Source organism: Lepus europaeus, chromosome 7 (genome assembly GCF_033115175.1).
Source record: "Lepus europaeus isolate LE1 chromosome 7, mLepTim1.pri, whole genome shotgun sequence".
Lineage (NCBI taxonomy): Eukaryota > Metazoa > Chordata > Mammalia > Lagomorpha > Leporidae > Lepus > Lepus europaeus.
Window position 1 is genome coordinate 81,382,127 of NC_084833.1, and position 27,617 is coordinate 81,409,743.

The 27,617-nt window shown below is 39.9% G+C and overlaps 1 protein-coding gene across 2 annotated transcripts in view; it reads left to right on the forward strand.

The window, feature by feature from the left end:
- FAT3 (FAT atypical cadherin 3) overlaps positions 1-27,617 on the forward strand; it is a 533,836-nt gene that overhangs the window by 417,645 nt on the left and 88,574 nt on the right. For both annotated transcript variants that reach the window (XM_062198305.1, XM_062198306.1), the window contains exons 7-9: positions 11,367-11,642; positions 14,252-14,462; positions 19,307-23,380. In XM_062198305.1, coding sequence (XP_062054289.1) covers positions 11,367-11,642; positions 14,252-14,462; positions 19,307-23,380 — 4,561 coding nt within the window. The remainder of the gene's footprint in view (positions 1-11,366; positions 11,643-14,251; positions 14,463-19,306; positions 23,381-27,617) is intronic.

Consider the following 27,617-nt stretch of genomic DNA (forward strand, 5'->3'; position numbering starts at 1 on the left):
CGCTGGTCTTAGCTTGCAGATCTTAAAATAGAAAGAGGATCCTGGGCTATCAGGTAGGCCTGATCTAATCAAATGCACTTGTAAGCAGATAACTTTCTCCAGTTGGATTCTGAAGTGTAGCAACAAAAGTAGAAATCAGAGATTTGACGTGTAAGAAGTGAGACAGCACTGTGAGTTTTAATGTGGAGGAGGTAATATTACAAAGAATACAGAGAGCCTTTTAAAGAGCTGAGAGAGGATCCCTGCTAACAGCAAGGAAACAATGACATGAGTCCTGAACCACAAGGAGCCAAATGTCTAGTCAACCACCTGAGTGAGCTTAGAGCAGATTCAGCTCCAGAGCTTCCAGAAAGAAACACACCTCTGCCAAGCCCCTTGCTTTCAGCCTGACTCTAAAAACAAAAATATGACATAATGAAATAGCACTGCTGTCATCCTCATTTCATAGATTAAAAAACAGAGGCAAAGCAGTACATTGAGAGATCATTGGTTCAGACCTAGGCAAGCAGGTTCTTTCAACCTTTACACGATGCGGCCTCTCTTATGAGAGATTAAATCTTTGATATCTGTTCTAAGGCAGGAAAAGAATTTACCTTGCCCTGCTAGTAACAGGGGTATGTTTTTTCAAGATGACTGCCTGGGGAACATGATGCTGCATGTGGGTATCAGAAAGTCTTAGCCAGCCACACATCCTGGGAAGAGGAAACATATCCCAAACTCATCACAACCCTTGCATCAGTCCACTGAGTTGTGAGACCCAGAGACACACATTCCTATGGATGGGGTGTTAGGACTTTCAGGAACTATCCTGATGCATCTAGCAAAAACATCCAATCTAATGCATCTCCATAGCAAACTTAAACAGATCGAGAATACAGTTCTTCCAAAGGGTCATTGGATGAAAATACATAGGAATATATAGCACCTGATGCTTGCATTTTAAGACCTTACTTGGGGCAGTTGTTTGGCATAGCAGTTAAGCCACTACTTAGGACATCTACATTCCATATAGGAGTTCCTGGATTTGAATTCCAGCTGTACTCACCATTCTAGCTTCTTTCTATCTTTCTTTTTTTTAAGATTATTTATTTGTTTGAAAGAGTTACAGAAGAGAGAGAAAGAAGAGAGATCATTCATTCACTGGCTCATTCTCCAGATGGCCACAATGGCCAGAGCTGAGTCAGTCCAAAGCCAGGTGTTTCAACTGTGTCTCTCACATTGGTGGCAGAGATCTAAACACTTGGACCAGCTTCCGTTGCTTTTCCCAGGCCATCAGCAGGAAGCTGAATTAGAAGTGGAGCAGCCAGAATAGGAACCTGCACCTATATGGGATGCCAGCATCTCAGGCGATGGCTTTATCTGCTAAGTCACAAAACTAATCCCTCCAGCTTCTTGTAATGGGCACCCTGGGAGGCAGAACCTGATGGTAAAAGTACAAGGGTTCCTGCCAACCACATTGAGTTCTGGGATCCTGGCTTTGGCCTGCCCAGTCTCAGCTGTTATGGTATTTGAGGAGTGAAACAGCATATGAAAAATTTCTCTGCCTTTCAAATAGCTAATAAAATAATTTTTTAAAAAAATTTACTTGATTGACAAGTCTCATTCATAGGTTTCATTTTCATATAACCTTGGGGTGGTTAAATCAGGAGTATTGCACTTATTTTCCAGTGAAAATTGAGGCACAGACAGTTTGGATGACCTGCCAAGGTGTTCATAGGTAGAGATTCAAATACATGTCTTCCTTCTCAAAAGCATATGCAACCCCAGAAACTTTACACATGTATACATACAAGTGAATGCATTAGAAGAAGCATATACATGGTATAGCAACAAGAGCACTGATCCTGAATCAGGTGGCCCAAGTTCAACTCTGTACTTGACTGAATGCTATCTGTGTTACCAAAGCAGGCAGCGAAGTCTTGCTGTGTCTCAATTTCCTCTGCATAGCAAGGATAAAACCTGGCATGTCTCATAGGTTATTGTGTGGATGAAAAAGAGAGATTGTCAGAGTGTTCGTTTATCTGTAATATGTGGAACACATACAAGTTTTATTAATAAAGTCTGGTTCTCAGCTAACTTAGAATAACATACCTTATAGCTATAAATTATGTGTCTGGCTTTTATTGTTATTCATGAAAGAAAGCAGAGATAGGCATGGCCAAATAATCTAAAAGTTACATTGATTTGATTCACAGACTCAGGATGTGTGATTTTGTGATTTTAATACTTTTTTTTTATTTGAGTCATGCTTTGGATTTACAATGATAGGAAAGCCAGCTTTTATTTACATACTCCATTGACAAATCTGACATTAAAACCCTCCTTGTGATAATCCCCACAAAGGCAGTTAATTGAGATTGGCCATAGTCTTTCTGCCACTTAGTCTGCATTCCCTGGGGCTGGAAGGACTGTAACCTGCATGTATTCCTCCCCCATCTCGAAGTGATGTGTTTTGAATTCATAACTGGCCAACTGCCTTAAAAAGCACATCATCACATTGAAGATTTGGACCTTGTCTTATCCCTTTCCTCCACCCTGACACATACTTAAAAAGGAGAAAAAGAATCACTTTTGCTAAGACTGCTCCATGATTCTGTAGATCAAGGGATTCTCACAGGACATCATTCTCACCAAGTGTTTTCTTTTGTCTCCTTTAGTGTCCTCTGCTTCTTAGCAGGTGAAAGAGGCACTGGCCAAAGCTTCTTTGTATATTTAGGTTAGGAAATTATGACAGCAACTGCAATTGGATATAGGTAAAATAGGACAACAAGTAACTTCTTCAAATATGAGACTTTCTGTTAAAAAAAATTTCTCTACATGTAATAGATCTGTGCCTAACAACTTATAAGGAAATCAATATTTGATAAGATCAGAGTTGGCGAACTCAGAAGGCTTCCATAGCCTTGGCAACTCATGACAAGAGCCTAGGGTGATTACTGACACCATAAACAAGAGTGTCAATTGTTAAGTCAACAACAGGAGTCACTGTACACTTACTCCCCATGAAGGATCTCTGTCCTTAATGTGTTGTACAATGTGAATTAATGCTATAACTAGTACTCAAACGGTACTTTACACTTTGTGTTTCTGTGTGGGTGCAAACTGTTGAAATATTTACTTAGTATATACTAAATTGATCTTCTTTATATAAAGATAATTGAAAATGAATCTTGATGTGAATGGAATGGGAGAGGGAGCAGGAGATGGGAGGGTTGCGTGTGGGAGGGAAGTTATGGGGGGAAAAACACCACTGTAATCCAAAAGCTGTACTTTGGAAATTTATATTTATTAAATAAAAGTTAAATCAATATTTGAAAATGAATTCTAATTTTAAAGGCAGCAGAGGACTTTCTATTTCAAATAGTCTCATGATTAATGTTCATGATAATGGCCATGTCAATTATATATATTTTTAAATTAGAATTTGTCTATAGCAGTGTTCAAATTACATGCATATATATTTGCTCACATATGAGTGTTACATACATTTATTCATAATATGTATCTCACTTAAGTGCTCATCGAAATGATATGATAGAATGAATGTAGAATTGGCTCTGGAGGGCCCAGGTTTGAGCCTGGCCTTGCCATTATAATTTTTGGAATATCCCTTAATTTCTCTGATTTTCATTTTCATCACTGGAAAATTAAAAATAATAAAGCTGTAAGACATGGCTATGACACAGATTTATAAATTGTAAACCAGGTACAAGCTGACATGATTTTTCTGTTATGTATTCAAAAACAAAACTTAAAATCTTAGGAAGAACATAAGAGCATCACCCTTGAGACCACTACTGAAGAATGCTTTAAATATGGTCGAGAAATGCCAGCAGAGGCAGAACAGGATTGCAGTAATTTACGATTTAATTAGTTGAAGTAAAAGACAGAGCCTTTACCCTATGACTCTTACTGTGGACATTTCATACCATGAGCCTTTGTAAAGCAGGGCTTGGCTTCTGTCCAGAGTTAGCTTAGAGGAGCCTGCGAAACCCAAAGTGTTTGTGGTGGGCAGCATTGAAACCAGCTCTGAAGAGACTTCCTATATTCGGGTTTCCTCCTGCTTTGATTCCATTGTGTTTCTTTGGGCATTTCAATTACCATTTTGAACACAACATCTTTGAGAATTACTTTGCTTTGTTTGTTAGTTCAGGAGCTCACAAATGGCCCCAACTGTGGGAAATAAAAAGCAAATAAGGAGAAGGAAGTCTTTTACAGAGAAATGCTTGTTCTGACTGTAGATTAGGCTCAGGACAAAGCAAGCAGAAAGAGGCAAGCTTTTCAAGAGCACATCAACTTTAAAACTTCATGAAGGTCACGGCAGGCTTGCTGGCCAAAGGCTTTTTTTTTTTTTTTATCCCATGGATATAACTGCTTCTGTGAACACAAATATTTTAGCATCATGACTAAGTTAACTTGAACATTTTGAAAGAAAGAATTGACATCCAAACAACCTGGTATGGTTGTACAAAACAGTGGAGATAAAAAACAATACACAAAACTCTTATCTGCATACTTCTTTTTTTTTTAACTTTTATTTAATGAATATAAATTTCCAGTGTACAGCTTATGGATTACAATGGCTTCCCCCTCCCATAACTTCCCTCCCACCCGCAACCCTCCCCTCTCCCGCTCCCTCTCCCCTTCCATTTGCATCAAGATTCATTTTCAATTCTCTTTATATACAGAAGATCAATTTAGTATAAAGATTTCAACAGTTTGCACCCACATAGAAACACAAAGTGAAACATACTGTTTGAGTACTAGTTATAGCATTAAATCACAATGTACAGCACATTAAGGACAGAGATCCCACATGAGGAGCAACTGCACAGTGGCTCCTGTTGTTGACCCAACAAATTGACACTCTAGTTTATGGCGCCAGTAACCATCCTAGACTGTCATCATGAGTTGCCAAGGCTATGGAAGCCTTCCAAGTTTGCCGACTCTGATCATATTTAGACAAGGTCATAAAAGACAGAGTGAGGATAGTAACCAATGATCCCAAGAGTGGCATTTACCAGGTTTGAACAATTATACAGCATTAAGTGGGGAAGAGGACCATCAGTACACACAGGTTGGGAGTAGAGCCATTGGTGGTAGAGTAGAGGTTATGATTACAAAGGAATGAGGCCCAAGTGCACTAGACAGGGCCTAGAACAAAGGACAGAGTCATTATTAGAGGAGCTAAGAAAGGTGCTGTCTAAGCTACAAGTAATTTTTCTGATTGAGAGGCAAATAGAACCTGATAGAAGGGGCTTGATACTTCTTAATTCTTTTTCTGACATAAACTTTAGAGCAAAGCTGATTCTATAGCAAGTTTACACCCAAGGTCAACTTGTCCCGGCACATAGTTGGTAGTACTACTGCCTTCTTTTTTCCTGGAAAAAAAAAAAAAGCATATCTGTACGAAAGTAAATACTTTTCTGGAATACTCACTAGAGAATCATTACAGCCTTTCCTATCAGCTAAGATTCACAGAACATCACCATGCCCACAGCTATGCATCATTGTGCTCTAAGCATCAGTCAATGCTGTTAGACAAAATAAAGCAATTTGTGTCATAAGAATTATAAAGAAAAAGGTAAAGCTACCTCTATTTCCCTGTTGTACAGTCATAAGTCTGAAAACCTCAGAAGAGCAAGGAGAAAAACTAGTGCAAATTATAGGAAAATTTGGTTAACAGGTTATGAAGTTAAAATACCACATTCAATATGTAACGTATACAGTAAAACAGCAAAAATGTTTATTGGGAGGAAATAATCCCATGTTATATTGTGTGTGTATAAACTTTAAAAAGTGTTAAAACATACCTGAGTAAAATTTACCAGAACAACAAAATAATAAATTTGAACAAATGAAAAAGAAAAGTCTGGGGTTGGAAGACTTATTTTTTGGTAAGATTTATTTACTTACTTGAAAGAGTTGGAGAGAGAGGAGAGAGAGAGAGAGAGAGAGAGAGGTCTTTCATCTTCCAGTTCACTCCCCAGTTGACCTCAACAGCCAGAGCTGTGCAGGTCCAAAACCAGGAGCTTCTTCCAGGTCTCCCACGTGGGTGCAGGAACCCAAGAACTTGGGCCATCTTCTACTGCCTTCCCAGAGCATAGCAGAGAGCTGGATCGGAAGTGGAGCAGCTGGGGCTCAAACCAGTGCCCTTATGGGATGCTGGTGCTTCAGGCCAGGGCCACAGCACTGGCCCCCCTCTCCCTATGTTTTTAGCCTAATCCCAATTTAATATCCTATCAAACTTCTGCCAGGCACGATACAATTTGATTATAAGGTTCATTAGGAGGAAGAACCCTGAAGAGCAAAACAGGCCTAAAACATGACTTAAAGCCTGAATAATTAAAGCATTTTGATGTATGAAAAGACAGATGAACTTATGGAACAGAATGTAAAATCCAGAAACATGTTGATTGCATATATAAATTTAATATGCAATAAAAGCTCCTCAAGTCAGTGGAAAGTCATACTCTTCTTAAAAAGGGCATTGATCTCAATGGAGACTCATGTGGGGAAAAAAACTGGGACTACTCGTATAATACACCAATAAAAATTCCAAATGAAGTACAAATGTAAATGAAAGAAAAGGAAACATTCAAATGCTATTTTTTTCCCCAAAGTTGAGGGCAGTGGGCATTTGGCACAGCAGTAAAGACACTGGTTGGGATGCCCATATCCCAGATCAGAATGCTTGGGTTTGAGTTCTCCATCTGCTTCCAATTCAAACTCTCTGTTACTTCACACCCTGGGAGGTGGCAGGTGATAGCTCAAGTATGTGGGTCCTTGCCACAGCTGCAGGAGAACTGCATGGAGTTCAGTCCATTATAGCCATAGCTCTTGTTGATATTTAGGGAGTAAACCAGCAGACTAGAGGACACTCTCTTTCTGTCTCTAGATAAAAATGAATAAAATTTTAAAATGGGTGTGTTTGTCTATAATTTGGAAATTCTTCCAAGTGTTTGAAACTCTAACATTGAGAAATACTAAGGAAAACAAATTTATGTACTCACTTTTGCAGGGTAAAAATCATTGTGCAAAATATATAAAAATTAAAAACATTTGCAATTTATACCACCAAGCTTCCAAAAATGAAACAAAAGACCATCTAACTCATAGAAGAGTAAGCTGATACAAGTTAAAAAGAAATGCAAATGGCTTTTAAATATAAGGAAAAATTCTCAGCACCATTGGTAATAAGACAAATGCAAATTAAACTACACTAAGATACCATTTCTCCTCTATCACAGGGGTAAAAATTTCCAAAAGTCTTAATAAATACCTGTTAGCAAGGCTGCCTGACGGTCATTCTTATATATAGTTATGGGAATGCAAAATGATAAAAATCTGAGGAAGGGAAAAATATAGAAATACCTAACAAAACTATATAAGCACTTGTCCTTTGATACAGCAGTCCCAATTCTAGTCACCAAATATTTACTAGCATGTATGTGAAAAGGTATGGGCACAAGACTCCTCTCTAAACACTCTTCCTAAGAGCAAATATTGAAACATCTTTTTTCAAAAAGTTTACTTATTTGAAAGATCCATCTTCTGTCCACTGGTTACTCCCCAAACATCCACAGCATCCTGCAGGCCTGGGCCAGGCCTGAGCCAGGCCTGAGCCAGCAGCTTGGAATTCCATCTGGGTCTCCCATGTGGGTGCAGAGACATAAGCACTTGAGCCATCTTCTGCTGCTTTCACAGACTCATTAGCCAGGAGGCTGGATCAGAAGTGGAACAGCCAGGATTTAAACTGGCCTCATATGGGGTGCCTTATCACAAGCAACTGTTTAACCTGCTGCACTACAACACCAGTCCTGGAAAGATTGGAAACATCTTAAATAAACACCAATAGAAGACTAGTTGAATTAACAGGGATACGTTCACCCACTGAAGTATGTTTACACTGCTGTGGAATCGTCTTCAGGCTATAATGTAGGGTTTCTTAACAGAAGTATTAACATTTAGGGTCAAATAATTACTTCTTGTTTGGGCCTGTCCTATACATTGGAAGATGTTTAGCAGTACACCTGATCTGCAACCTGTAGACATCAGGAACACCTCTCCCTCCAGTTGTGGTGAGCAAAATTGACTCCAGGCTCTGCCAGATGTTCCCTGGGGGACAAAATTGCCACCAGATGAGAATCAGTGTCTTGTTAATTGCAGTTTTAACAATGTTAAGTGAAATAGCATGTGAGGATGTATAGAGTATGTTTTTATTAACAAAATAGATGGGTAAACCATAACATTTAAAATAATTATCTATAGGAGAAGAAGGGAATAAGATGAAAGAGAAAGTTATAGGACCTAAAGTTCTTTGACTTTTTTTTTTTTTTTGGTAATTTTTTTTTGTAAACTTGACTCTGGTACCTTTATTTATAAGACACAATTAAATGTTAGTAAAATTTAAAACTTCAAAGTAAATATAAGCAGTCGACCATAAATGTGTATCTTGTTGTTGACTTGTCTGTAAAGCAAAGGGCTATTCTAAGCACTTCTGATCAGAGTAATTCAACTGCAGGTTCCTCGCTGACCAAATCTAAAAGCAAAATGACATTTTTGTAAACATAATTGAAAAGTAGTTATAACAACAATTTTGGTATTAGTATTCTCAGACTTTTGTGCATGTAATTTCAGAAAAAGCAGTAAGTAATTATGATGTCATTGGGTATGAGAAATGACAGCATAGGAGTAAGGAGAAACAAACATAAAAACAAGAATATTAAGTTAAAAGCCTTCATTGCATAATTTTGACTTAATAGTATAAGAGTTGATGAGATACTTATTAACAAAAAGAAACCCTTTCCTAACTCTGTCCAGTGAATAAAACTGAAGTATTTTATCCAATCCTGTAGCAAGAAGTCCTAGCACTAGATATTAGTCTTTAAGTACTAATTGTAACTTTTTTTTTAGAAGGGGGCCTTTTGAGAAATGATGAAATGAGTAATTCAAGGATAGGGTAGAAAAAATGCAAAACAACCCTGGAAAATATTACCAGTCGCATCTAAAAAAAACCCAAGGAATCTGTTGAAGAGTAGAACTAGGGTTCTATTAAAAGATCTCACAAGCCAACTTGAAGAGATTCCACTGGGCAGTGAAGGCTGTTCATCAGTTAGCTGCAATGCACAAAACATATGATTTATAATTAAATTCATGAGCTCATCTTAACTCTCGAAAAATATTTCGTTGATCACCTTGGGAAGAGCTAAGGAATACACTCATCATTTCAAAATGGTAAAGGAAAAGAATTTAGTACTCATGCTGCCTTTCCTGTGTGAAGTTCACTTCAGAGTAATGAAGCTGTTGGAAAACTTCCTTTTATAGAACTATTCCAGCTAATAATTGAGGAAGGAGTCATGTAATTGGAACGTTAACATTTGGGATTCTTTGACTCATTAATGGTATCATCTATGTAATAATCATCAGTGGCTAGTAAGATCACAGCATTAAGGTGAGGAGCAGATAGTATGTATCTCCAGGAGGAAGATTACTGTATCACTCATGAAGGATTCTTGTCCAAACAAGAATGAAGAAGAAAATGGAAATTGAACCAGAATCCTATCAAGCCTTTCAGCTCAAACTACCAGTTTAAAGGAAGTACAGGGAAAATAGACATAGGAAACAAAAACAGGGGCATGTAATGAGAAAAATTCAGACTGGGAACTGAAGAGAAAATGGCTCAGATTTGTGAACATCTATTTTAACAACATAAAAAATTGTACAGAAATAGAAATAGAGGGAAAACCTATAAATTATAGTTAAAGGACATACCAACCAAATGTGGTATTTGGGCCTTGTTTGCACAAACTGGTTAAAATAATTATAATATATACACACATAAAATACAACACATTAAAAACAATTAGAGAAATAGGAGCATTAGTTGAATATTTGATATAAAGGAGTTACTGTTTATATGCAACAATGGTGTTGTGTGCACACATATGTGTTGTGTTTATACTGAGTCTTCCTATATTTTAGAAATAAGTGCTGCAATCATATGTTGGATGAGATTTGCTACAAAATATTATGGGGGAGCAGGTAGAGATGAATAGGGGAACAAAGATAAGATCAGATATGCTATTTATTGATTATTATAAAGCTGAGTAAGGAATATGTGGACATTCATTAAACTGTTATTTTTTTTAAAGACGTATTTATTTGAAAGACAGCATTATAGAACAAGAGAGAGGGAGAGACAGAGAAAGGTCTTCCAAATGATAGTACACTCTCCAAATGGCCCAAACAGCCAAAGCTGCACTGACCAGGAGCCAGGAGCTTCTTCCAGGTCTCCCATGTGGGCGCAGGGATCCAAGCACTTGGGCCATATCCTACCGCTTCCCCAGGCCATTAGCAGAGAGCTGGATCAGAAGAAAAACAATCTGGACACAAATCGGCGCCCATGTGGAATGCTGGCACTACAAACTATGCCACGGTGCCAGCCCCAAACTGTTATTTTTTTTTTTTTAGATAGATAGATAGATAGATTTGCCAGAGTTATAGAGGCAGAGAGAGAGAAGTCTTCCATCCACTGGTTCACTCCCCAAATAGCAACAATGGCTTCAGATGAGCCAATCTAAAGCCAGGAGCCAGGAGCTTCTTCCAGGTCTCCCATGCGGGTACAGGGGCCCAAGGACTTGGGCAATCATCTACTGGCTTCCAAGGGCATAGCAGAGAGCTGGATTGGAAGTGGAGCAGCTGGGACTTGAACTGGCACCCATCTGGGATGCCGGCACTGCAGGTAGTGACTTTACCAGCTATGCTACAGTGCCAGCCCCCAAACTGTTATATTTCAAAATTTTTATGCTTTGTGAAAGAAAATACTTTGGGAACTTTTGTATTTTAACTGTAGTTCATACCGTGTTCTTTGCTAGACCCCTCCCGTCTGAAGGACAACCTCGGTGTGTGGACACTGCTGTTGAGGAGCCCTGATGGCTCTGAGTCCAGCTCTGGTCATCTCTCCCTTTTTTTTTGACACCTCTTTGTTCTTCACATTCGAAAACTGGCTCCACGTAAGGTCATTGTGAGAAGCACATAACAGAAACTTAAGATAATAGGAACTTAACAAACCAGGGTACCTCAAGATAATTTCTATTGTGCCTCAAATGATTGTGTGGAATTATGACCTTCAGCTGTTCAATTAATAGAGTATTGATCCCTTATAGTTTATGTTCCTGCTAATGTGAACTTCTGCTTGATTGTCAACCTCTAATCACAGACTGTTTTTAAAAGAGCGCTTCCTGTGTGTTGAGAAAGCTTCTAGAAGAGGATCAAAGGACATAGAGGGAGAACAAGAAGGAAGGGGATGCTTTTATTAGCAATGAGTGAATTGGCATTGGTTATCACTCTTCTTTTAACTCTAGGTATTTATCAAAGTGCTGGATAATAATGATAATGGCCCAGAATTCTCTCAGCCGCATTACGACGTGACAATTTCTGAGGATGTGCTTCCAGACACAGAGATATTACAGATCGAAGCCACAGACAGAGACGAGAAGCACAAGCTGAGCTACACTGTCCACAGCAGCATTGACTCCATCAGCATGAGGAAATTCCGGATTGACCCTAACACTGGCGTGCTGTACACTGCAGAGAGACTGGACCATGAGGCCCAGGACAAGCACATTCTCAACATCATGGTAGGATGAAACTGCTAATTTGCTTTACTGACACTGCCATTATCCATTCAAGTCACACATCTTAGTCCTCAGAAGTGAAAGGCTCATAACATTTGCTAAGTGCTGGTAAATTTGGTCTTTTTACAGCTCAGTTGCATTCATTGTTGCCTTTTCAGGTCAATGAAAAATTACTATTGTTACACAGTGACTCTATATTTTTGCCAAAGTTAAAAATTGTTTAATTTCTGCAGACAGTGGCTTCTTGGTAAATGCTGTTCACAGACTGGTTTGAGAGGGAAGAAATAGACCGGGTACCCAAGCTCTGATATTGGTTTACATCCATAAAATTTTGTGGATAAGTTAAAAGAAGTTCGTTGAGAAGTTGATCACAAGGTTAATCATTTGCTCAGCCTATGCAGTGCTCAGTCTCTGGAGGGATTTAGAGATCAATTTGTTATTTATTAGACCGGTGTTGGAGCCAGTGGTGAATACTGGCACACGAAAGAGATTTCAGAATACACTGAAGCCTGCAGAGTGCTAAATCTGGATTTGTGTTCACGTAGCCTCCAAATGATGTGGGAGAAATTGCTCTGCTTTTAAAGTGCAGTTGGCCAAATTCAGATAATTGAGTGTAGAAACTGATTGATTTTAGAGCCCGCAACATGTTTCTTTAACAGCCCCATGATCACTGCACAGCTACTGCCTGTAAGACCCCCTACTGCATTCCTTAAGACTGAACAGGGTGACAGAGGCTTACTCCTAAAAATTGATTGACTTTATACTTAAGATTCTACCAATTCCTAAGCAGCTGAAGGCAGTTTTTCTACCAACACTACTCTTCTTCACAGGACTGGAAATCTTCCTAGGCAAGAGTAAGTTTGGGTGCCCTCAGCAATGGTTTCCAAGCAGGATTCCAGGGAACAGAAGTGACTCATAGAGGTGATCCATTACATCCTGCAGTCTGAGTCATTACATCCCTTCATTCCATGGCTCTTTCTGAAGTTCCTACTATGTACCAAGCACTGTTCTGAGGCACAAGACACATTCAGTGAGAACTGACTGGCTTTCAGCATTCCCTAAAGGAAGAGTTCAGCTTAGACTTTGGGTATGGCAGGCCACTCTACATTGAAAGAAGTTTATTTTGTATGTGTTCTCTTCAATTGAAAAACCCTTGTGCTGGTGCTAGCTTCATTGTCACAATTTTTCTGGTCATTTCTTTTCATTCTTTCCCTAAACACTCAGAATTCAGCTTGGTCACCCCCCCACCATTGATCCTTTATATAATTGAATATTTATAGTAAACAACTTCTTTGTGTTGCCTTTCTCTAAGCTAATCCATTTGAGTCGTTTTGCTCACTCCTTCTAGGTACTATTTCTGAAGACACCTTTCTCTTTGGTGATTCTTCTTTGTGTCCTTTCTGATTTATTCACGACAGTCTTGTTCAGTTTAAAACTGAACAAGAGGAACCAGTTGATTAGTTCTAGCCAGAGCACTTGGTTGGAGTCAAAGAGTTGATTGTGTATCAGCTTCAGCTATATGCAAATGAGGACATTTTAAAGCTTTCAGACAAGATTCTTTGATAAAGTCAAATAGAGAGTCTCCATTTCAGAAATTAGGACTATGATTTGATACGTCTTCCCCATGGTCAGAGTTCTTTCTCAAATCTAGACTTATATATTGGCTCCTAGGTGAAAGTGCCAGACACCACCATCACCATTTAACTACTTCTGCTTGTTGTTGTTTTCCAGGAAAGCTGAATGCTAGGGTGAGTTTTTAGCACCCACTGTGAGAGCAGTTTTAGAGTATGCCAGGCTGGCACTTATACCTGAGTGTTAACACCCATCTGTTTACTTGTTTGTATTCTCCACTCCACACTAAGCTTCTTGAGGGGAGGGATTATACCTAATTCACTACTGAACACCAGGGACTCAAGCCAGAGACTTGACAAATAGTAAGCAACAGTAAATGTTTGCTGAATGAATAAGTGGCAATGCCAACATTGTGTTCATTAATTCCATTCTTTGCTTTCCACTTTAGAAGTGCCTCCACCTACCATTATGTTAGTAGCTGTACACATACTAATCAGGTGAATGTGGCTATGTGAAGGAAGCCAAGGCAAAGTGCTTCCAGGCCAGCTCTCTGCTGTGGCCAGGGAGTGCAGTGGAGGATGGCCCAAGTGTTTGGGCTCTGCACCCCATGGGAGACCAGGATAAGCACCTGGCTCCTGCCATCGGAACAGCGCGGTGCGCCGGCCGCAGCGCGCTACCGCGGCGGCCATTGGAGGGTGAACCAACGGCAAAAGGAAGACCTTTCTCTCTGTCTCTCTCTCACTGTCCACTCTGCCTGTCAAAAAAAAAAAAAAAAAGTGCTATGTTTTTGAAAGCAAAGCCAGTTCTAGTCACTGAGTGCAAACCTTATGCTAGACATCAAGCTAAGCAGTAACAATTGGTTTATTCACCAGCAGTTTCTTCTCTTGAAAGAACCACTTATTGAGTACCTACTAGGTGCCCGTGACTGGGTCATGCACTTTATGTGCATAATCACATATTATTTTAACTACCAACACAGCCATGTGAATTCTTTGCAATTCAAGATTTTAGTCCTACTACTTCTTCTATTTTGCCTAAAGGTCAGAGATCAGGAGTTTCCTTATCGAAGAAACTTGGCCCGAGTCATTGTGAACGTGGAAGATGCTAATGATCACAGTCCTTATTTTACCAACCCACTGTATGAAGCATCTGTGTTTGAATCCGCTGCCTTGGGATCAGCTGTTCTGCAAGTGACCGCTCTGGACAAAGACAAAGGGGAAAATGCAGAACTCATATATACCATAGAAGCAGGTGAGAGCTGTCGCACTGCACAGATTTCAGTGTAATGCATGGAATTTGACCCATAGTAGTTTTTATCACCTTATAAAATTCATATTGTTATCACTGGAACCTCTCTAAATGAATTTTTTGGCCAAGCAACTTTCCTATTTGCGTGATGATACATAGTATATAAGTGCTTGGCATTTCACTAATGTGTTTCTGTCATTGACAGCAAGGAAAGAGTTTCCTTCATTGTGTTCAATCTCAGATTTTTCTGGAATGGAGAAGAGAGAAGAAATGTGTAATAAAATCAGTGGCTTTTACCCATGGGTCAAGAAGCCATGGCCTCAGATTAAAATGACCAGTCTCCCATCACCTGAGGGCTTCTGGGCTATTCTGTAAATTGAATCTTACATGTCTTTGTTTACTTGTCAATGGGTGGACTGAGAGCTTAAGAAATTCCTATTTCCTCATAATTAGTACAAATTCACTTCAATGGAGGCAGTGTGAGTAGTAAAGTAGTTGGTAGATATGGAGTCTGAACTGTCTGCTTAATATGACAGAACAAGAAATACAGGCTCTCATTTTGTTAAATTTGATATTTAAAAAAATCAATTTTAACATCCATAAGACAAAACCTTAGTTTACTGGTGGTTTGGAGATCAATAACTAGAAAACATCCATGACATAGAGATGAATGTCTCAGCAAGAGAAAATACTGTGACCATAAAAATAACAAATATCCTGGATCTGCTCTATTTTCCTCCTCGTGTTCTGTCCTTTTTGGATATTCAAGCCACATATTTCCAAAATGTTCTGCAACATTATGTCTGTCATGCTTAATGCCAAGTGCAATCTCCTTTCAAGCCAGCGATGGAAAGGCTCCTCTCCCTTCATTTAAATGTAGAACATTTTTGTGAGTAGTTGAATTAAAATAGGAATGCTAGGATGACAGTTTTAGACTAGAAATTTTAGAAAAAAGCCAACAAACCTTCTAAAAATAGCCCTGTGTTTAATGATTAACTACAACTATTTCCAGTATAAGTCACCACATTTTACATGGGGCTTTGCTAAGCTCTCTATCGGAAAAGAAAAAGGTGTTGGTCTGTAACAGCCAGCTGCCCCAGAAGAAGTCATCTGTTTTGCTTCTAGGTTTCCATGAGATGTTCTTTGACCGTGACCAATCCTCAGAGATGCTATTTTGCATCTCTTATTTAACACAGGACATTTTTATTATTTAATTATGTAGTCCTTGTTCTTTTGGTTCAACAAATATAGGGAAGCTTTTCCTAAAAACTGAATGTTTAAATAACATCACAGAGAATGTCAGATAAACCAACGAATCAAATTCTCTCTATGGTTCATTCTAATCTTGTGTTTTTTTCTTTTCCTTATATTGATTTATGCATACATATTGTTTTATGTCACAGTAATCATCTAGATAAAAGATTTTATTTCTACTCTTATCATTTTCTAAACATTTGTGTATCTAGCTGCTTTTTTATGTGTCATTAAGGCTACTAGTTTCACTTCTCTTTGATGGTCAGATAATTTGTAAATCAATTTGGAGATTGTTGAGGAGTAATTTAACTTACCCTGCAGCTGAAAAGACTGTTTGGCTTATCTTTTAAACTCCATGTATTATAGCATGGTGCTCAGTGTTTTCATTAACAACTTAAAAAACAAAAGAGAGAAGTTATTTCCTTAAAACTTCTCTTGCAGAGAAGACATGAATTTTCAGAAAACCACAGGAATGATCAATAACTTAGCATGTGCTAATCACAGCCTGCACTGCCAATCTCCAGAAGCAGGTGGGCCCAGTCACACTCAAATATGCTGACAGTGGGTCTGGGCCGACTCTGCCCAAGCAGGTTTCTTTCCAGGTGATGAAGGAAGAAAGATCCCTGATCCTTCAGCATTTTGAAGCAAATGACTATTAATCTGTGTAGTTTTATATTTTTATTTAACTTCTCTCCCAGGCCTCAGATCTGGAAATTATAGTCTGTTTACTAATGGGTTATAAATTTCCTATCTCCTGATTGACTGCTAAAGCAACTACTGAAGCTTTTTATGTTGGCCTAGGTTTTAGGCAGAATTTGAGTGAGAGTGCCAGGCCTAACATTTAGTTGGGGTTTGTGTTTGGTGCCAACAGTGGTCTTTGGGCAGGACAGGACAAGAGAGATCAGGACTTGTTGAGGTTGATTCGTTCTGAGAAGAGGAGCAACAAGGACTAAGAGTTGAGTTAAGATAAGGGGATTTTGAATCCCAAAATGCATACAAATAGAGTGCAAAATCTTTTTTAGATCCACCTCACTGCTCAGTCATTCAACACAGAATCATTTGTGGCAGTCACTGTCCTGTGTACCAGATAAATAATGAAGCTTTTGCCCAGTTGCCAAAAGACTATAAGAAGCCATAGATTCTAAGAGCACTGCAGGGGTTAGTTTCCAAGGATTCAAGTATAGCAGGAGAGCAGAAGCAGGAGGTGGATTCCAAGAGAACTGATCATGATGAAGAAGCAAAGAGGACAAACTGATGAATGAGCACAGCATGGAAGTAGGGAACCAGCAGGTCAGCATGCACTGCACAGAAGGGCTGTGAAGTTGCACTTTAGGTCAAAAGCTGGCTCCCATTCATCCCCACCATAATGTATATTGCAAAGTGTGAAAAACTATGCTGGACCTGGCGTGATGAGGGAGGATTTCCCTAGAAACTCCACAATGGGCTATGATCATCAGTGAATACCTAGAGACTTGGCCCTGTTGGCATTCATCAGTTAGGGTTGCACGTTGGTCCTGTTACTGGAAGGTGGCCATTGCTTACATGAAACAATCACTGAGTCCCTGAGAGATCTGGAAATCAAAAGTTGTACCAAGGTGCAATTCCTTGCTGCTATTTAATGAATATTTGAAAGCTTATTCATAAGATCATTGAACTTTTTTTGTTGTCATTACAAAATGGTCATGTTTGGATAATAAAGTAAAAATATCATGCTAAGATCAAAGATAGCATTGTTTAATATTCATATTTTAGGAATCAAAATGACCTCTCTATTAGATATACTTTCTCCTTAAAAATAAACAGGATCTTATTGAAACATGACCTTTTAGTGCTTAGACATGGAAAGGTTTATTCAGTACTTTCTATAAAAATTTGTACACAGCTACATTTGCTGTATATTTCAATAAACACATAATATAACTGCCCTCTGAATCCTGGTACATGTCTCAATGATTTTGACATTTACATGGTCTATATATCTGCCATGCTACATTACTCAAAAAGAAAAATCCAGGTAAAGTTGAGTAACCAAGGTCTTTAACTTTTGATTTAAAAGAATTTTAAACAAAAAGCATGTATGTTCTTAGAGAAGTGTCAGAAAACCTGATGAAGGAAGGAAATAGTGTCTTGGGGAAGGATGCAGCTCATGGTGTCCAGTACTTCTGAATTTCATGTCACCACCAAATTTCTTTGCATTCTTCCAGTTTTGTCTTCCTCATTCTCTCTCACATTTCACTCATCCCTACCAATCCTTGACTTCAAACCTCTGCATGTTTCAGAGTTTCCAGGTCTTTAGAGTGTCATGGCCCATAGCTCTTCCCATGTCAGATATGTGCAAGTGGGCTCCAGGACTCATTTTCATTAGAGTTATGCCTCAAGTTCTTTGTTGCAGTGATGGTCAGATTAGCAACAATTTCCTCCTTCTCTAGAAGCCTCTCAAATGCTTGATGGATAGAATTATAACACGTTGGAATAACTGCCTTATACATTTTGTGGTTACGTTTTTGTCTATATTTGTCCTGGGACATGAGGGAGAGAGAGGAGTGAAGGATACAGGGCAGTCAAAAAAACTGGTCACCACATGCAAAGCAAACAGTGACTTAGGGAGAATTCTCCATGTCTGATCAATACTCCCTCATCAATATTTTGGAGGACGTCCATTTTAATAAGGTGAGGTGGTACCATTTACAAGAGGCAAAGCCTTTCTTTAGGATAATCAGACTACAGCTGGTAACTGCTGAAGACTGATGGCCCTCTTGCAGTTGCTGTAGGTTCAGAGCCCATGGTTTTGCTAGGTAAGTCAGATAGTCTGCCACAGTTGGAAAGTCCAGTTTCTGGAAAGCAATGTACAGGGAGTGGTGCTGAAGAGGAAACTGTATTTTCTGCTTTTGAGGGAGCTTTATGGTAGAGTTGAGGAAAAGGCTAGTGATACCGTTGCAAAAAAATGTGAGTTTAAAACACAGCAAATTAAAGTTAATCAAATTATAAACTATTTTATAGTCCTTTATTTTGCACTATAGAATCAGGGATTTTGATACTTACTGCTTTACATAAGTTCTATTCCCTTGATAATTTTCTGCATACAAAAATAATCAAGTATTAAAGTCTGAAAAAATGTTTACATTATAGTACTCTGAAACTATTCCTACAGTGCTCTTTATTTTAACATAAAACACAAATCATGGGACTGATTTAGTTACAAATACCTTTTCACAAGTGACATTGGTGTGTGCCAGCCCATTCTCCCCCCTTTTCTCCCAAGGTTAGGTATGAGGAAGACCTACACATTCTTAGCAGAAAAGTCTTTCCTAAATCCTCTATTCTTTCCCATTTTTATTGTATACACTATTATTGTTGGCCTAGATTAAGAAGTCACTGAACTGAAATTGACTGTTTTACTGGAAAACTCATTTCGGTGCTTTTTAATATCCTTAAAAGAGAAGTCTTTTTTCTAGAATTATGTGGAATGAATACAAACAATTGCTTTCTACTTGCCACATGCAGTAAAGTACCTTTAGATGACAGATTAATATTCTAAACGTATTTTAATGATCCATTTGTAACTCATTTCCCTGATGATTTCTATATTTTAGGGAACACTGGGAACACGTTTAAGATTGAACCAGTCCTGGGCATCATCAGTGTTTCCAAAGAACCAGATATGACAACAATGGGTCAGTTTGTTCTGTCAGTCAAAGTCACAGACCAAGGCTCCCCACCAATGTCTGCCACTGCAATTGTGCGTATTTCTGTCACCATGTCTGATAACTCTCACCCCAAATTTACTCACAAAGACTACCAAGCAGAAGTAAATGAAAATGTTGATATCGGAACATCAGTCATCCTAATCTCTGCCATCAGCCAATCTACCCTTGTTTATGAAGTCAAAGATGGAAACATTGATGGGATTTTTACCATAAATCCATATTCCGGAGTCATCACCACTCGGAGAGCTCCAGATTATGAGCGCACTTCCTCTTATCAACTCATCATTCAGGCCACTAACATGGCAGGAATGGCTTCCAATGCCACCGTCAATATTCAGATTGTTGATGAAAATGATAATGCCCCAGTGTTTCTCTTTTCCCAATACTCAGGCAGCCTGAGTGAGGCTGCCCCAATCAATAGCATTGTCAGGAACTTGGACAACAGCCCGCTGGTGATCCGTGCCACTGATGCTGACAGCAACCGGAATGCTTTGCTCGTGTATCAGATTGTGGAGTCCACAGCCAAGAGGTTCTTCACGGTGGACTCTAGTACAGGTGCCATCAGAACAATTGCCAACCTGGACCATGAAACCATCTCCCATTTTCATTTTCATGTTCATGTGAGAGACAGTGGTAACCCCCAGCTGACTGCAGAGAGTCCTGTGGAAGTCAACATTGAGGTGACAGATGTGAATGATAACCCACCTGTTTTCACTCAGGCTGTGTTTGAGACTGTCTTACTTCTCCCTACCTATGTTGGAGTGGAGGTTCTGAAGGTTAGTGCCACAGACCCCGACTCTGAGGTGCCCCCTGAACTGACATACAGCCTAATGGAAGGCAGCTTGGATCATTTTTTAATTGACTCAAATAGTGGGGTACTCACCATAAAAAACAATAATCTCTCCAAAGATCACTATATGTTGATAGTTAAAGTGTCTGATGGAAAGTTCTACAGTACATCCATGGTCAACCTAATGGTTAAAGAAGCCATGGATAGTGGCCTCCAATTTACACAAAGCTTTTATTCCACCTCCATCTCAGAGAACAACACTAACATAACCAAAGTTGCTATTGTCAATGCAATTGGAAACCGCCTTAATGAACCCTTAAAATATAGCATTTTAAACCCAGGAAATAAGTTCAAGATAAAATCTACCTCAGGAGTCATTCAGACTACTGGAGTCCCCTTTGACCGTGAAGAACAAGAGTTATATGAGTTGGTGGTGGAAGCCAGCCGTGAGCTGGACCATCTTCGTGTGGCTAGGGTGGTAGTGAGGGTTAACATTGAAGACATAAATGACAATTCTCCGGTCTTTGTGGGCCTCCCTTACTATGCTGCTGTGCAAGTTGATGCTGAGCCAGGGACTCTGATATACCGAGTGACAGCCATTGACAAAGATAAAGGTGCAAATGGAGAAGTGACCTATGTCCTGCAGGATGACTATGGCCACTTTGAAATTAACCCCAATTCAGGGAATGTTATTTTAAAAGAAGCATTCAACACTGACTTGTCCAACATTGAATATGGAGTCACCATCCTAGCCAAAGATGGTGGAAAGCCCTCTTTGTCTACATCTGTGGAACTTCCCATCACTATTGTCAACAAAGCCATGCCTGTGTTTGATAAACCCTTTTATACAGCATCCATAAATGAAGATATCAGAATGAACACCCCCATTCTAAGCATCAATGCCACTAGTCCAGAAGGCCAAGGCATCATATATATCATTATTGATGGAGATCCTCTAAAACAGTTTAACATTGACTTTGACACTGGAGTCCTGAAAGTTGTTAGTCCTTTGGATTTTGAGGTTACATCTGCTTACAAGTTGACTATAAGAGCCAGTGATGCTTTGACTGGTGCCAGGGCTGAAGTCACTGTTGACTTGCTAATTAATGATGTAAATGACAACCCCCCTATTTTTGATCAGCCCACATATAATACAACATTATCTGAAGCATCTCTCATTGGGACACCTGTTTTACAAGTTGTCTCCACTGATGCAGACTCAGAAAACAATAAAATGGTACATTATCAGATTGTTCAGGATACCTACAACAGCACAGATTATTTTCACATAGATAGTGCAAGTGGCTTAATTCTGACAGCACGCATGCTGGACCATGAGCTAGTACAACATTGCACATTGAAAGTAAGAGCAACAGATAATGGCTTCCCATCACTGAGCAGTGAGGTTCTGGTTCATATACACATTTCTGACATAAATGACAACCCTCCAGTTTTTAATCAACTCATTTATGAGTCATATGTGAGTGAGTTAGCCCCCCGGGGCCATTTTGTAACCTGTGTTCAAGCCTCTGATGCAGATAGCTCTGACATTGACCGGTTGGATTATAGCATTTTATCTGGGAATGACCGGACAAGCTTTTTGATGGACAGCAAGAGTGGAGTGATCACACTGTCCAACCACCGGAAGCAGCGGATGGAGCCTCTTTACAGTCTCAATGTCTCTGTCTCTGATGGGCTGTTCACCAGTACTGCACAGGTGCATATCAGGGTACTTGGGGCTAACTTGTACAGTCCTGCCTTTTCACAAAGCACATATGTAGCAGAGGTGAGAGAGAATGCAGCTGCTGGAACAAAGGTAATTCACGTTCGAGCCACAGATGGGGATCCAGGGACATATGGGCAGATCAGCTACACCATCATCAATGACTTTGCCAAGGATCGATTCCTCATAGACAGCAATGGGCAGGTCATGACAACAGAAAGGCTAGACCGGGAAAATCCTCTGGAAGGAGATGTTAGTATTTTTTTGAGGGCCCTTGATGGTGGAGGGAGAACAACTTTCTGCACCGTGAGGGTGATTGTTGTGGATGAAAATGACAATGCTCCTCAATTCATGACAGTGGAATATAGAGCCAGTGTCAGGGCTGATGTTGGAAGGGGCCACTTGGTCACCCAAGTTCAAGCCATGGATCCCGATGATGGAGTAAATTCAAGGATTACTTATTCCCTCTATAGCGAGGCATCAGTCTCCGTGGCTGACCTCCTGGAAATTGATCCCGACAATGGCTGGATGGTTACAAAGGGAAATTTTAACCAGCTGAAAAATACAGTGCTGTCATTTTTTGTCAAAGCGGTAGATGGGGGAATTCCAGTAAAACATTCCCTCATTCCTGTCTATATCCACGTTTTACCCCCTGAAATATTCTTGCCTTCATTCACCCAGTCTCAGTATTCCTTCACTGTTGCCGAAGACACAGCCATTGGAAGCACAGTGGACACCCTGAGGATTTTGCCCACTCAGAATGTCCGATTCAGCACAGTTAATGGGGAACGGCCAGAAAATAACAAAGGGAGTGTTTTCATCATAGAACAGGAAACGGGCATTATCAAGCTTGACAAGCGCCTTGACCATGAAACCAGTCCAGCTTTCCACTTTAAAGTAGCAGCCACAATACCCCTGGATAAAGTAGACATTGTGTTTACTGTCGATGTAGATATCAAGGTATTGGATTTGAATGATAACAAGCCAGTTTTTGAAACGTCAAGCTATGAGACCATCATAATGGAAGGAATGCCCGTTGGCACCAAACTCACACAGGTGAGAGCTATGGATATGGACTGGGGAGCCAACGGGCAGGTCACCTACTCCCTCCACTCAGATTCCCAGCCTGAAAAGGTAATGGAAGCATTCAATATTGACAGCAACACAGGCTGGATCAGTACATTGAAGGACCTGGACCATGAAACAGACCCCATGTTCACCTTCTCCGTGGTGGCCTCTGACCTTGGAGAGGCATTCTCTCTTTCTTCCACGGCTTTGGTCTCTGTAAAGGTGACAGATATAAATGACAATGCACCAGTCTTTGCACATGAAGTGTACCACGGCAATGTGAAGGAGAGCGACCCACCAGGTGAGGTGGTAGCCGTCCTCAGCACCTGGGACAGAGACACATCTGACATTAATCGGCAAGTGAGCTACCATATTACAGGTAAGTCTCAACAGCCACAGTGTTCACTGTGTGCTCTGCTTTCTCAAGAAAGATGGACGATAGCAGTGGGTAAAAGTAGGAGAGAAGAAGGAAGATGCAATGCGGAATTGAGTGTAACAAAGCCTCTCTGGGGTGGAATAACAGTAAAGTTAAGTTTACCATGGTTGGGTCTTGGTAGCTAAGCCTTGGTCTGAAGTTCATTGATTTGCCCACACTGGTGATTACCCACATTGGTACCGCATTCTGTGTCCCTCTTATTTTAAAATGGAGTCCAGCCAAATATCACTGTTGATGAAATGAAAATAACAGCTGTTTTTGGTGGGTAGATATGTTTTTAAATATATTCCCTTTTCCTTTTTGGGGGGAGTGTTAAGAAGAATAATTTCTGGATACCAGTTAGCTTTGCATATAAGCCTCTCCTGATCATAAAAACACACATGCACATACATGCACAAATTTGAGATCACAGTTTGACCTTTAATAATTTTAAATTATAGCTCCAAACTAACAAATATTTATTCTGACAACCCAGTTTTTTTGGATTTCTTTTATGTCTTTCCAAATAGTAAGTAGCAGTTCAATGGAAAAGCCCGGATAGATAAATGAGGTCTCCAAGAGTACATAAAAAAAAAAGTAACCATTGCTCAGAGGGCCACGGGTTTCACATCAGAGAAAAATACTGTTTTCACTGATCAGGGATTGTTTCTGGCTGTAAGCTGCAAGGGACAGGGATGGTGGTCTGGAGGCAGTCTTCCTAAAAACTATTGGGGGAGGGGCTGTTAAAAGTAATATTTTGTTATTGTATTCAGAGACAGAACATAAGCAAAGTGCCAAAAGATTTTAAAGAATCCATCAATACTTGTAGTCAGGTGGCTTTCCCTTTAGAAACACCACATTATTCAGAGTGAAAAATGAATTAATTAGAATGCCCTTAGGACCCAGAATCTGCTTAAGTATGTTAGTGGAAAAGTTAATTAATCACTACAGAAAGGATCCACAGCCGAGCAAATGTGTCAGTGCTTGGGATTGCTTCGTTTTGTAGCACTATTCTCCATTTTCTTCTCGGAGCTGTTTCCTACCATTTTTGATTAAAATGCTATATGCATTTTACTGCTTTCTGATACCAATAATTTTTTTTTATTAAAAGGTATATGAGGGTACTTCTAAAAGTTCTTGGCAAAATGGAACTAAAAGAAGTTTGTTCTGGTGCAAAAAGATCTTGAAATCGATGCATACCTTTTTCATAAAGCATATGTCCCATGAACTTTTTGAAGACCCCTGGTATTTCTGCAATTAAAATTTAAGATAGTGATGAGGAAAGAAAGGTGAGTGAAGCATCCTTTTGATTTAGTTGTGTTTAGTTTCAGAAAATAAAAAGCTTCTTGGATATTCTAAGGGGTACTTTCCTATGTGGAAGAGTTGTTAAATGGCCTTAATTATTTATGGACAGTCTGACTTCTCAATTGATGATTTAAAGGGACCATCCCATTGACTTTACCAAAGTAATGAGCACCGAGTAGCTTAAAGCTACTGTTACTATTAGTGGTGCCAACCACCAACTGATTTTAATTAGATTTAACTTTTGCTCTTGATGTAACACAATTTGCCTGTGCAGCCTTGGATTTACAAAGGACCATTAATCATTTTACACAACAAAAGAACGGTGTGGGCTTGCCTGCACTGAAAGCATTTAATAAGAAAGGTTAAATCTGTGTGTGCTGAAATAATATTCAGCTGCAGCATAATTGAATCTTAGCCAGTGGTGAAGGAAAGTGATATCCCAGGGTGGACTGGGCCTCCCTAGAGCAAGGTTTCTCAGCCACACGTAATTGACAGTTGGGCCTGAATAATTCTGTGTGGTGGGGGCTATCCTTCATAGGGTGTTCAGCTGCAACTGTGGCCTCTACCCACTAGAGTCTAGTAACACTCAACCCTCCCATCAATGTAACATTCATCAGTGCCTCCAGACGTTGACAGCTGCCACAGAGAGGGAAGGGCATGATCCTCCCCAGCTGAGAACCACTATGCAAGGGGGAATGGGCAGCCCTCACCTTTTCTGCCCTCTCTCCCAAGTTTGGTCCTATTTATTCCAAGGATACCCCACAGTCCTGAGGCTGGAGGACTGTGTTCCCTTGCCTCAGAATCAAGAGTGCAGTTGGGCACTCAGGATCTCTCTCCTCGGGGCCGGCGCCATGGCGCACTAGGTTAATCCACCTGCGGCACTGCCATCCCATATGGGCGCTGGTTCTAGTCCCGGCTGCTCCTCTTCCAGCCCAGCTCTCTGCTGTGGCCCGAGAGGGCAGTGGAGGATGGCCCAAGTGCTTGGGCCCCTGCACCCGCATGGGAGACCAGGAAGAAGTTTCTGGCTCCTGGCTTTGGATCAGCACAGCTCTGGCCATTGTGGCAAATTGGGGAATAAACCAATGGAAGGAAGACCTTTCTTTCTGTCTCTTTCTCTCACTGTTTGTAATTCTACCTGTAAAATAAATAAATCTTTTAAAAAGTTAAAAAAAAACATTAAAAAAAATCACTCCTCCACTCTCAACCTCTCCAGTAAGACGATGATTTCTACCCTGTCTTCCCTCTGTGTTCCAAGATCTGCTATAAGAAGGTGAGAAGGCTCTACGTTTAGTGAAGTAGCAGCCTGCACACAGTATGCTTTCCTTATTTCTTTATTTCTGGTGTTAAAAGATACTCAGGCCCATTCGAAGTTTCAAGAGTTTATTTGAACAAATAGCAATCCATGAATTGGCCAGTCATAGATCACAAACTGTACAGTGCTCCACCCAAGCATCATGTGGGTGTTCTCAGAGGCAAGACGAAATATTTGATTGGCTAGAGTAGAACGGTAACATAAAATTCCTGAGTAGAGGTCAACTAGTGGTCTCTGATTTACTAACGTTTAAGTTTCATTTTAGCACTGAGCTGAGCTTTCTTCTGTCTGCCTACGTAGGAGCTCAAGGCACTAGAGTCATCTCCAACCTAATGGCCTCCCAGTTCTGTTCACTATTATCAGTCTTCCCCTTTGGAATGTGAGCTCAACCATGAGAGCAGAGATTTTTGCCAGTTTTGCCCATTAGAATAGCCCTAATAGCTATAACAGTCCCTGCCCAGAGAAGGGGACAAACACTTGTTGAATGTCCATATAAGCAAAATGTGATCTTCCAGCTTGACTCTGGACTTCTTGACATTTGTCTCAGTCTATCTTAGTGTCTGAAATGACATAATTCCCCCTTAGGAATAAGAAGGTCAAAGTGGTTTTCATCCTCCATCTTCCTTCCTTGTTTGGCAAGCTGTTCGTATCTCCGTGTAATTGAGTGATGTGGAAAAGTCATATGGAAAAGTAAAAGTAAAAAGTAATATGGACCACTGTCAGTGTTGCAGCATCGTTAGAAGCTGTCCCACTTCCTCTCTTCTTTCACTTTCACCAGCTTCACTCGGCTAAATCTCATCTAATTGTAGTACTTATCTTTCAACTGCTCCTTAAATGACCCCTCATTAGGGCTATTTAATACTAATGGGTCTTCCCCTGTCATATAAACTTTTCTCCCCAAACTCCAGTCCTCATGAGAACAACGCAGCTGTATGATGAGGCTTCATTAAAAGATTGCTTAATAGAACTGACTGCCTTTCCTTGATTGCATAATCAACAGCTAATGAAATTGTCTTGGTTACAAGAGCTATAGTGTATTACATCCTCTCTTGAGACTAAGTGGAAAGACAATTGTATCATCCTGAGAAAACGATTGATAGTTCACAGTTTGAATTTGATTGTTCTTAAGGGGAACCAAAGAAGAGATCATCTCCAGCTTCTCTAAGTGGATTTTATTCTCTTGGAAAGTTACTGTTTTACTTTCCATGCAAGCCGAGAATATAAATACCATGCTTTGTTACCTAAGATTCAAAAGGAATATCAGTTTTTTTCTCAGATCATAAATATTGCAATTGGAGGGGCATCTGGATGACCCCACATGGGCCTCACATATAGGTGGACCTCAAGTCAATTCATTGCACATCTTCAAAATCTATTGTGTTTTTATTTTTGCTTAAAAGAATGTAAGTTTATTATTTTATAGCACTGTGGGCGAGAAATCTAATTGGGTTAAAGTCTGGCTGTCAGGGCTATGTTCTCTTCTTTTGAAAATTATTTTTGCAAAGTTTTGGTTAGCATGTGTTGTTTGTACATTTTTATGGGGTGCAATACTTGGACACATATATTCGGCATAAATCAAGCAAG